This window comes from Macaca fascicularis, chromosome 4 (assembly GCF_037993035.2).
Source record: "Macaca fascicularis isolate 582-1 chromosome 4, T2T-MFA8v1.1".
NCBI lineage: Eukaryota > Metazoa > Chordata > Mammalia > Primates > Cercopithecidae > Macaca > Macaca fascicularis.
Genome location: NC_088378.1, coordinates 99882956 through 99894401, shown reverse-complemented (window position 1 = coordinate 99894401; position 11446 = coordinate 99882956). Strand labels below are relative to the sequence as shown.

The window sequence follows — 11446 nt, the reverse complement described above, 5'->3', positions numbered from 1 at the left end:
TGGAATAAAAAACAGCCCTTATTTTCTGTCAGGTGTGTCCCACTAAAATTCACATGTTGAATCCCTAACTCCCAATGCGACCATATTTGGAGATAGCACATACAGGGAGGTAATAAATGTTAAATGAGGTCATAAGCATGATAGTATTGGTGTCCTTACAAAGAGAGGAAGATACCCCACAGCTTGTTCACTCTCCACACGTCACAAGGAAAGGCCATGTGAGAAGGTCGCCCTGTCTGCAAGCCAGAAAGAGAACCCTCACTAGGAACCAAATGAGCCGGCACCTTGATCTGGGACTCCTAACGGTCTAGAACTGTGAGAAACTAAATTTCTACTGTTAGCACCATCTGGTCTGTGGTATACTGTTATAGCAGCCCAAACCATCTAATATAGGTGGTTAAGCAGGGAAGCATGTCATCAGAGGATACATTTCTGCCATGCTCAACAAGGGAATTTCAAAGGATGAGCCACGACAAGAGATGGAGAGAGTCCTAAAAACACTCCTGTGCTCCAGTTGTTTATATACAGGACAAAGAGCTGAACACTATCAGAAGTATTCTTCTTTCTTTTGTATCTACTATATGTATGAATGAGTTTTATAAGCAGAAAGTTTTTTAAATAATAATATATGCATGGTGTTCTTTATTAAGTGTTCTATATAACTCCACTTCTTTTTCTCATCCTACTTTATAATCATCTAAAAAAAAAAATTCTACCAACTAAAAGGCTTGGTTTGGAAACCAATTATCAAAACTTTATGATTTAAGTTAGGCTGCTACAGCTTTGGAAAATGAACATAGGGACTCTTTCAAGTCTTGAGAAATAAACTCATGTTTGAAATTACTTCTTGAGAAATGCATCTTTTTGTTTTGTTTTGTTTGCTTTTGTCTTTCAATTCTGTAAAGGGATTCTGTCTGTTGCTTTCCGTCCAGACTTTTTTTGATAAATATGGACAGAGGTGAACAAAAAAGAGACTCCAGGCTCCACATCCTTGACTGGAACTTCCTGGTCAGTTCCTTTGTTGTACGGTCCAACTAAAGTGGAAAGAAAACTTTTTGAAATCATTTTAATGATCATTAGGATAGAATTAAGATGGGGAAATGATCAATTGTAAAGATATGTCTTTGTGACCAAAACAGTCAAGATGGTTCACTGCATACTGATTTCCCAGAGCAGGTACTAGTTTAGGAAAAAGCACTGTAGGGAGAGCATCCAAATGTTAATGGTCATAGGCTGTTCTAGTTAAGTGCATTCACTGGGGTAAAATGGACTAGAAAGAGAAAAAACAAGGCCAAACAAGGATACCAGCTTTTAGCCACCAGAATAATGCTAGAGAATATTTTTAGCAGCTCCCAGAGGGAAGATGATGGCCTCCTCCAAGAGCTCAATAAAGATCTGGCATAATTTCAGAATTCAAGAAATAGCCCATCTTACATTATACTAATGGAAGATTGATAATTAGAAATCAACACTCAAATCCAAATTTACATACATACATACATGCATATATTCTGGCACTAAGTCTGCAATATCTAATGTTATGAATTTCCCTTCCTTTAACTGACTTCAGGTATGCCTTAAAATTACCGTTTCTTTCTTTTTTTGAGAGAGAGAGTCTCATTATGTTGCCCAGGCTGGATTCCAACTATTGGGCTCAAGCCATTCTCCCTTCTCAGCTGCCAAGTAGCTGGGATTACAGGCACGTGCCACCGTGCCTGGCTTACAATTACCATTTCAGTAGGCAGTTTTATAGTTTCCAAGCAATGTAATTGTGAACATTTAATCCTTTTTTCCCTCCAGTATATTATACTGAGATAAAAATGTAGAAAATGTCTTGGGTTTTTATTGGTTTTCCTCATTAATAAGATGAGTCTTTCAATATATCCTTGACTTGTAGAAGCTGGTGGGGTTTGTTTTTTGTTTTTTTTCAGATAGTAAATAGCAGCTGTAAAACTATAATTTCAATAGAAATAGGCAACTGGAGTAGATACAAAGCCAGACTCACAGGAGTCTGAGAGAAGAGCAAAATTTAAAAATTGCCAATTCTTATGATGCTAATTCATCAAACATAACCACAAATACAACAATATTCAAAAGGAATAAAGTTTGTGGGGAAAGCAACAAGTAAAATGATCCTAAGTATTTTTTTTTCTTTTTTTCTGCATTTAGGAAGTAACATGGTACATAACAGATAAACAACAGACTTCAGAATAAGACATATCTAGGTTTGAGTTCTAGTTCAAATGTAATTGTGTATTTGATCTCTGTATGTTCTCAGCTTCCAGTTCTTACTAATAATAGTAACGATAACTGCCTGAGATAGATTGTCTACATTAATTTATATTTGGGATTCTTGCTAAATCAATATTATGGTTATGAGATCGTGTTGCATATTATGAAACCAGAAAACAAATCTATCTAGACCCTGTGCGTAGTGGCATGACCATTTGTTGTGTTAGTCACTGTGGAAGAGAGAACAACTGCTGCTTTCTCCAGCTCCCTATGCTCCACAACACTTGTCCTCTTTCTGCAATTCGTCCCTGCAAAGCAATTTCCTCTTCCCATTCCTTGGAATGCTTTTCTTCTCACTGTTAGCTGGCTCCTTCTTTTCTTCTGGTCTCAGTTCAAATGTAACTTTACTCAGCACTTTTCTAGCTTCCACTGCACTATTCCTCCCAATAGACTACCCTGTTGATCTGCAGTTCCCACTATAGGACAGTATCAGGCTTATGAATTATTTGTTTTCTATCTCCAGCGACTAGAATGTAAGCCCCATGAAGGAGCTTGCTCATCTATTTCACAGCTGTATTCTCTGAGCCTACAACAGTGCTTTATACAAAGTAGACTCTCATACTCAATAAGAAATTGTGAGATGGATGGATGAGGAAAGGTAAGGTTTAAGTGGATGATAAAGATCCTCCTCTGCTCATAATTTGAACACTTTCCATCATTTTCATGGCTAACAGCTGCTCTTAGCCTTCATCACCTCTCATCTAAGTTGCTGCAGTAAGCATCTTAAAGGATCTGCCTGTTTCTACTACTGCCCCCTATGGTCTATTTTATCACAACAACCAGGCTAGTCCTCTTTAAAACATGTAAGTCTACTCTTCATTGAGAAATCCTATGAGGGCTCTCCATGTCACTCAAAAGCCAAAGTCCTTAAAATAACCTACAAGACCCTACTTGATGTGGCCCACACCCTACTAACTTCCTCTCCCTCACCCACCGAGTGGTATCTACTCTTGCCTTTCTGTTCTTTGAACATGCCAGGCACCTTAGGACATTTGCTCTAAGCTGTTTCCTTTTCCTAGAGTGCCTTTTGCCCATATACAGTTGGCCCACCATATCCATGGGTTCCGCATCTGTGGATTCAACCAACAGCTTGAAAATATTTGGCAAAAAATAAATGGCTGAATCTGTATTGAACACATACAGACTTTCTTATTGGTCCTTATCCCCAAAACAATACAGTATATTTACATAGCATTTATCCTGCATCAGGTATTATAACAAACCTAGGATATTTAAAGTATACGGGAGGATGTGCATAGGTTATATGCGAACACTACACCATTTTATATAAAAGGCTTGGGCATTCACAAATTTTCATATCCGTGGGAGGTCCCAGAACCAATTTCTAACACAGCGGGATGACTGTTTCTGAACAGTTCACTTTCGGATGTCTCAAAATAATCTGACCTTCCTGTTGAAGACTACCCTAACTTTAATACTGTAACCAACCATCCACACCCATGTCAGTTCTCCCCTTTGGTCTTTTTCCATAGAACTTATCTTTTAACCAACAGTGCAATTTATTTTTAAACTGTCTTTCCTAACACCCCTTTCTACAACATAGACTCCATGAGAGGAGGAATCTGCCTTTGTTCACCAATGATTCCTAGGCACCTAAAACCGTAAACGGTAGTACACAGTAGGCACTCTGTATCTTTCTTTTTTTTTTTTTTTTTGAAACGCGGTCTCGGTGTATCACCCAGGTTGGAGTGCAGGGGCGCAATCTGGCTCACTGCAAGCTCCGCCTCCCTGGTTCACGCCATTCTCCTGCCTCAGCCTCCTAAGTAGCTGGGACTACAGGTGCCCGCCACTGCGCCCGGCTAATTTTTAGTAGAGACGGGGTTTCACCGTGTTAGCCAGGATGGTCTCGATCTCCTGACCTCGTGATCCACCCACCTCGGCCTCCCAAAGTTCTGGGATTACAGGCGTGAGCCACCAATCTCCATATATATAGAAGGAAAGTCCTGAAGTGGTTCACAAGATGCAACTCTCCACATGGATGCACACCAGAATCCAGGAAAGGGGAGTCCCAAACTTGAAGTCTATGAAATTTCCAACTTCATGCATAGTTCTCTCAAAGCAGGAAGGGTTCTGCAAACCCTGAAGCAAACTGCCTAGAGCAGCATTGTAATTCTTTTTATGATTCTTACATTCTCTGTATCTATTTGCATTTTGTGTTCTCGAAGTAGACCTTTTTGAACCATTCCTATTATGAGAAGCCAATAATGGCTACCATTTATTAAGCACCTAACTACTGTTTAGGGTAAATAAGAGTTGTGGGTCCATTAGATGGTATGATAGCTGGGGAGCCCAGTAACTATCCTGCTTTGGTTGGTTCCTGATGACAGAAACCTACCTGAACCCACTCTGAGTGTAGAAGAAAACAAATACTGAAATATTTTACAAAGTCATTCTACTAAACCCTAATTCTAAGCTGTGGGATATATCCAGTATTTAAGCATACTCTCACATAGCTGAGAGAAAAAAAAAAAAAGAAAGAAAGAAATGTAGACCCCAGGAGCCAAAGATAACCTGCTTCCACTACCCCCAGGTTCTAGCATATTCCAAGATATACTGGAGTGGGTAGGGGGAAAAAACAATATGCATTCAAATGTCAAGTTGAGACAGAAATTGAGACTCTAATTTTGAGCTGTTAAAAGTAAAATTTCACTAAAATAATATCACAATAATGTTGCTTTATACAAGTTTTGTGGCAGAAGAATCATTTCTTTGATCCTTACCTAAGATTTACAAGGCTGACCAAAAGTTGAAATTATTGGCATAAAAGTGATAAAATCAGACAAAGCATGGTAAAGACTGCTTTATTGGCGGCAGTTACTACAAGTCAATAAATATTGATCCCCAGAGAAGAGCTCGGTTATCAGATTACTGGTCCATAGAGAGCGGAATGAAACTGAACCAAGTGATTGCTGGGATGATCGAAGTCACTCCTGCTTCTTGGGAAATGCAGCCACAGCCAGCTGATACAAGGCATATGCTGTTCCTAAAAATAAAAAAAAAAGAACCTAACCCGAAATTCTGAGATCTAAGTGTATAAATTTAATATTCCAGTTTAAAAGTTGTAAGTTTGCATTAAGACTACCTTAATTAGAACACAAAAAAGTATTTTGATAGGTGTTGGCAAAATTTTAAATAAATATATGTAAAATATATTTAATGTAGTTTTAACACAGTATGGCACAATAATATATTTGTCAACATAAAATACAAAAATTTTTAAAAATAAGAACATATACAAATGTTATTTCCATATTAACCCAAGATTGCCTGAGAAATGCTAAGGATGATTAAGGATGATTCAAATGCCAAAGAAAAAAATGACTTCAAAATATGCAAGTCTTCCCGAAAGTGAATGTAAAAAAGGAAGAGTGATATAATTTTAAAGTAATCAAATGTAATGTAAAAAATAGCTGATAACTGGAATTTCATTTTAAAAACTATTTACCAGAATGTCTAAGAAATGGTCACATTGGCCAAAAGGAATTTAGGACTTTTTTTTTTTTTTTTTGAGACAGAGTCTCCCTCTGTTGCCCAGGCTGGAGTACAGTGGCACAATCTCAGCTCACTGCAACCTCCGCCTACCAGTTAAAGCAATCTTCCTGCCTCAGCTTCACGAGTAGCTGGAATTACAAGTGTGTGCCACCACACCCGGCTCATTTTTGTGTTTTTAGTAGAGACAGGGCTTCACCATGTGGGCCTGGCTAGTCTTGAACTCCTGACCTCACGTGATCTGCCAGCCTCAGCCTCCCAAAGTGCTGGGATTACAGGCGTGAGCCACTACACCCGGCCTATAATACCTTTTATAATAAACTGGTAAATGTGTTCCCCTAGTGAGGAGATTGTGGGAACCCCAACTTAAAGCCTGTCAGTCAGAAGTTCCAGAGACCCAAACTTGTAACTGATGGGAAGGAGGAGACAGTCTTCTGCCATCAACCTGTGGAATCTGATGCTATCTCCCAGTAGAGAGTGTGGAAACTGAATTGGAGGACACCTAGCTGGTGTCCATTACATGGTGTGTAGGGAAAAACCCCCACACATTTGGCAACAGAGGTCTTCCATGTTGATTGTTGTGATGTGAGAGCAGAGTTTCCCAAACAGGTAATTAACATAGTTTACTCATCTTTAAAATGAAGACATATTATAGACTTCACGCAAGATTTACAGAAATCCAAGTATGTGGCATTCCTATGAATATGATGGGCACAAAATAATCACTCAAATATAGATTCCCTTCTCTTTACCTTCCAGTAAAAGTATTGTTCCATACAAATTTTGTTTGTCATAAATATGTCTGTACAGAGTTTAGATGTAAAGTGCGCTTTTATTTTGCATCACAGTCAAAATGTTTTAAAGCCCTTGCTATAAGAGGTGGGATATAATGGATGCTTTTGACTGAACTATAGCCTTCACTACCATCAATGGTACTCAGAAAGCCAACTCTATCACAAAATAATCATCAAATCTTATTGGTGTTATTTTTTTATTAAGGCCAGGTACAGTGGCTCATGCCTGTAATCCCAGCACTTTGGGAGGCCATAGCGGGCAGATCACCTGAGGTCGGGAGTTCCAGACCAACCTGACCAACATGGAAAAACTTCATCTCTACTAAAACTACAAAATTAGCCAGGCGGGGTGGCACGTGCCTGTAATCCCAGCTACTCGGGAGGCTGAGGCAGGAGAATCGCTTGAACCTGGGAAGCAGAGGTCACAGTGAGCTGAGATCACACCATTGCAATCCAGCCTGGGTAACAAGAGCAAAACTCCGTTTCAAAAAAAAAACATCAAAATGCTCTTATACAGTATGTATCAGTCATCCTCTTGAATCATTATGAGACATAATAAGATATCAAATTCTGGACACAGACTGCCTGCATTAAAATACTGGCATAGCAAAAGCAAAAGTTATCAGTTATCATTACTATTACTTTTCTATAAACCTTCAAACATTCCAAAGGCCTTACCACCAACTCCAAGAACCATGGTGGCTCTATACAGGAGGACATCAGCTATCCCACCCTTTAGATACAGTGGAATTCCATCATCCTCCTAGATTAAAAAAAGAAAAAAAAAGACAATAATAGATGCCTCACTCATTTCCAACTAAGTTTCAAAAGAACAGGTATATAAAATGATGTAGCTCCTTAAATCCCTATAATTAAAGTATTTAAGTATTAAAATTTAAAAGACCTACAATTTTCTTTATTCTGTCGCTACTCCTACTACTTTTAAAATAAGAACTCCTAAAAGTCAGCATTTTTCTTTTACTGTTAATTTAAGATCCATTAATGATGGTCTTTCCAAAGAATACATAAACATTAAAGCTATAAAACATACACACTGATCTCAACAACTTTAATATAACTGAAATATAAAAGAATCAATAATTGCCACACATTAGATTTAGTCATAGGAACCTTTTTTCCCTAAAAAGTGGGGAAGGGATTTTGGTTTATAACCCTAAATTATATCCCTAGCATCTAATCCAGCATAAAGTAGCTATTTAGTACATCTGTCCAGTAAAGTATTTATTTGTATGTATATATGATACAACTATTTTTAATCACTTGAAGTTTTATTTGGGAAAAGCTAGAAACCATAATAAAACAAAAATCACTCATAATCAAACTACTTATAGAGGTAAATTGCTCTGCTCCACCAGGTCTTTCCCCAAGAGACAACCACTATTAGCAGTATGACACATGTTCTTGACTTATTTTGTAATGTTTATATTGTCATATGATCTAATTTATATACATACTTGTTTATCCTAACTCTACCTTTTGGTAATCTAATTATTACAAGTAACAATCTCCTATAAAATACTTCAGTACCTGGAACAGTTTTTGTTTCTCTGGAACTTTATTTTGTAAATGTCTGCGGGAAGTAGTGCTTATGGTTCTCTGTCCAATCTGACGGAGAGCCTAAAATGAAAATATTATTAAACAGACTTAGAGCCTAAAGAAACCTTCAAAACCATTTTCAGTCCTTCATATTATAAAAAAGGTAAATTGAGACTTGAAGCATATCTGATTTGTCAGTAGCAAAGTCATGGAAGAGCATCCAGGCTTTTCAATTTGTCATCCATCCTCTGGCCTTCGAATTACATTCTGCAGTCTCCCAACAACATACTCAAGAAGCAATTCATACAGATTCTAACCAAAATATAAAATCATGATCTTTACCTGAACAGAACCAGTAACATTTTATAATCCTTGATGCAAACATATTGACATACACATATTACAAAAATAGTGCTTAACCAAAATACACTAAGCTCAAATATTTTCATAATATACTACCATATTATCAAAAATCTGCTGGGCGTGGTGGCTCACGCCTGTAATCTCAGCACTTTGGGAGGCCGGGACGGGCGGATCACCTGAGATCAGGAGTTCAAGACCAGCCTGATCAACATTAGAAACCCTGTCTCTACTAAAAATACAAAATTAGTGGGGTGTGGTGGCACATGCCTGTAATTCCAGGTACTTGGGAGGCTGAGGCAGGAGACTCGCTTGAACCTGGGAGGCAGAGGTTGCGGTGAGCCGATATCAGGCCATTGCACTCCAGCTTGGGCAACAAGACTGAAACTCCGTTTCAAAAAACAAAAAAAAAAAATCTATTACTAGGCGGGCGGATCACCTGAGAGTCCAAGAGCAGCCTGACCAACATGGAGAAACCCTGTCTCTACCAAAAACACAAAATTAGCCGGGCACGGTGGCAAATGCCTGTAATCCCAGCTACTCGGGAGGCTGAGGCAGGAGAATCGCTTGAACCCGGGAGGCAGAGGTTGCCGTGAGCCAAAATCGCCCCATTGCACTATAGCCTGGGCAAAAGGAGTGAAACTCCATCTTAAAAAAAAAAAGAAAAGAAAAGAAAAGAAAAAATCTGTTACTTGGCCAGGCGCGGTGGCTCACGCCTGTAATCCCAGCACTTTGGGAGTCCGAGGTGGGTGGATCACCTGAGGTAAGGAGTTTGAGACTCGGCTGGCCAACATGGTGAAACCTCATCTCTACTAAAAATACAAAAATGAGCTGGGCGTGGTGGTGTGCGTCTGTAATTCTAGCTACTAAGGAGGCTGAGGCAGGAGAATGGCTTGAACCCGGGAGGCGCAAGTTGCAGTGAGCCCAAACTACGCCACTGCACTCCAGCCTGGGCCACAAGAACGAACTCCGCTCAAAAAAAAAAAAAAAAAAAAAAAAGGGCCGGGCGCGGTGGCTCATGCCTGTAATCCCAGCGCTTTGGGAGGCTGAGGTGAGCGGATCACTTGAGGTCAAGGATTCGAGACCAGCCTGGCCAACATGGTGAAACCCCGTCTCTATTAATAATACAAAAATTAGTCGGGCTTGGTGGCGAGCGCCTGTAATCCCAGCTAGTTGGGAGGCTGAGGCAGGAGAATCGCTCGAACCTGGGAGATCCGAGATCGTGCCACCGCACTCCAGCCTGGGCAATAAGAGTATGTCTCAAAAAACAAAAAAAACAAAACAAAACAAACAAAAAAACAAAAAAAAACCCCTATTACTTGACAGCAAATAGACTGGCATGATTCCTTCTCAATTAAAATGCTTCTCCCATTACATTTTTCCTAAAAAATTTTAAATAGGGTATACATCTTTTAAAGAGACTTGCATTAAATATCCAGTTGAATTAAATAATGAAACAAATGTGCTCTCGATTTTTTAAAATAAATTACATTGAGGATTTTAATGAAGCAAAACTTCATTAAATAATTTAAAAGATAAAATAATCATTGTCGCATTTTTTTCTTTTCTTTTTCAAAATTTGGGGAAATATTTCATATGCTCAAAGTCGGTGGAGGGGTGAAGGACAATGCACAATAGCCTGACGGAAGTAACGCTGCACTTCAGCCATGACTATTCCTAAAGTTCCACCCAAAATGAATGGCTTGGTTTTTAAACTGCCTTCTCAGAAAGCTCGCAAAGCTCAAAACCATTGAAACTTAAAGCCTTTCATTACCAGAAGAACACCTTTCTGCTTGATGCTTCCGGGTGTCAGACATTCCCCACCTGGTCCTTGGTTTTACTCAGATCCGAGCTACTAACCTCATCAATGACCGACAGGGTTAGGGGTGGTGCCTAAGAACCCAAGACGGGTCTAACCCACAAGTCTCTGGTCACTTCCCCAGCCTCTACACTCCTTACATCTACCCAGCAACGGCCTGGGGCGAGAGGAATAGACGGAAGGAAAAGTAAGGTCACGGGAAAAGGACATAAATCAAGGTGACTTCATTAGCCGCCTTCTGCACCCCTCCCAGGTGAGGGTTTTCTGTCATGGTGCCTCAGCCTCCTCTCCACTCCCTCGCCCCTATCATGAATGCAAGACGAGAAGCTCCTCACCAGCAGATTCCGCAGCATCTTGGCTGTTACTGACCAGCAACCGCCGCAACTTAACACCAGCAACGAAAATGGCCACGCCGGAACCGGAACTACCTCCGAGACTTGCGTAAGCATTCAGGAACGAAAATCTTGCGGGGCCGAAGAGAGGCCTGCGCTCCTAATCATAGAGAGCAAAAGAAAAACTAGAGCGGCAGTACGGCCCTATCCGCTCTAGCCGGCTCGCCGTCTCAGTCTGGTGAGCTCGTTCCTGACGTTTTCGGCTGGTAGCTGGAGCTAAGGCTGGGGAAAAGACAAACGATTTGTGAGATGAATGTAGTAAGCTTAGATGAAGTCAGTGTGGGACCAGTGTGGGACCAGGCTATCAAAGAAAGCTAGTGTCTGTTTTGAGCGAGAAGGCGTAAAACTGGGCAACCTTTAAGCCGCTAGAAAGTGAACAAAGACTGGGTTGGCCGAAATACAGCTGTGAGGCCTCATAAAATACAAAACAGGGATTAGTTTTTTCCACCGAAGGAATTGCTGCGGGACATTACTGTTCCTTGTGTTGAGAATATGCTGTAAGAGCTATGTCAAGGTAACAATTTTTATCTTCTTGTACCTTCGACTGCTGCAGAACTCCCTAAGCAAGAAGCTCTTCCACAGTGTCCCCATATTGTGGAAGCGGCTCGCTCGCTTGCTTCTGAGGAAACGTTGGGGGACAAGAAATGAGATGGCGCATCTAGACTCAAAAGTCTTGCTGTCCCAGATCCAGCAGGGCACTACATTCATTACTGGAGTTAAGC

The 11446-nt window shown here is 40.1% G+C and overlaps 1 protein-coding gene across 1 annotated transcript; it reads right to left on the bottom strand.

Moving 5' to 3' along the window:
• Positions 1–5098: 5098 nt before the first annotated feature.
• On the bottom strand, positions 5099–10832 carry COX7A2 (cytochrome c oxidase subunit 7A2). Its single transcript, XM_005552539.4, has 4 exons — positions 10668–10832; positions 8145–8234; positions 7275–7359; positions 5099–5296 (listed from the first exon to the last, which is right to left on the bottom strand). The coding sequence occupies exons 1-4, from the start codon at positions 10779–10781 to the stop codon at positions 5238–5240; spliced, it is 348 nt and encodes a 115-aa protein (XP_005552596.1). The 5' UTR covers positions 10782–10832; the 3' UTR covers positions 5099–5237.
• Between the last annotated feature and the right edge of the window lie 614 nt (positions 10833–11446).

What these genes read in the sequence shown, in the direction of transcription:
- COX7A2 (XM_005552539.4), bottom strand. Translation starts at nt 10,781, where the DNA reads ATGCTTACGCAAGTCTCGGAGGTAGTTCCGGTTCCGGCGTGGCCATTT. An exon ending in AGATGCTGCGGAATCTGCTG is followed by an intron (nt 8,235 to 10,667) that starts GTGAGGAGCTTC and finishes TTTTCATTTTAG; the next exon opens with GCTCTCCGTCAGATTGGACA. An exon ending in AGAAACAAAAACTGTTCCAG is followed by an intron (nt 7,360 to 8,144) that starts GTACTGAAGTAT and finishes TTTTTAATCTAG; the next exon opens with GAGGATGATGGAATTCCACT.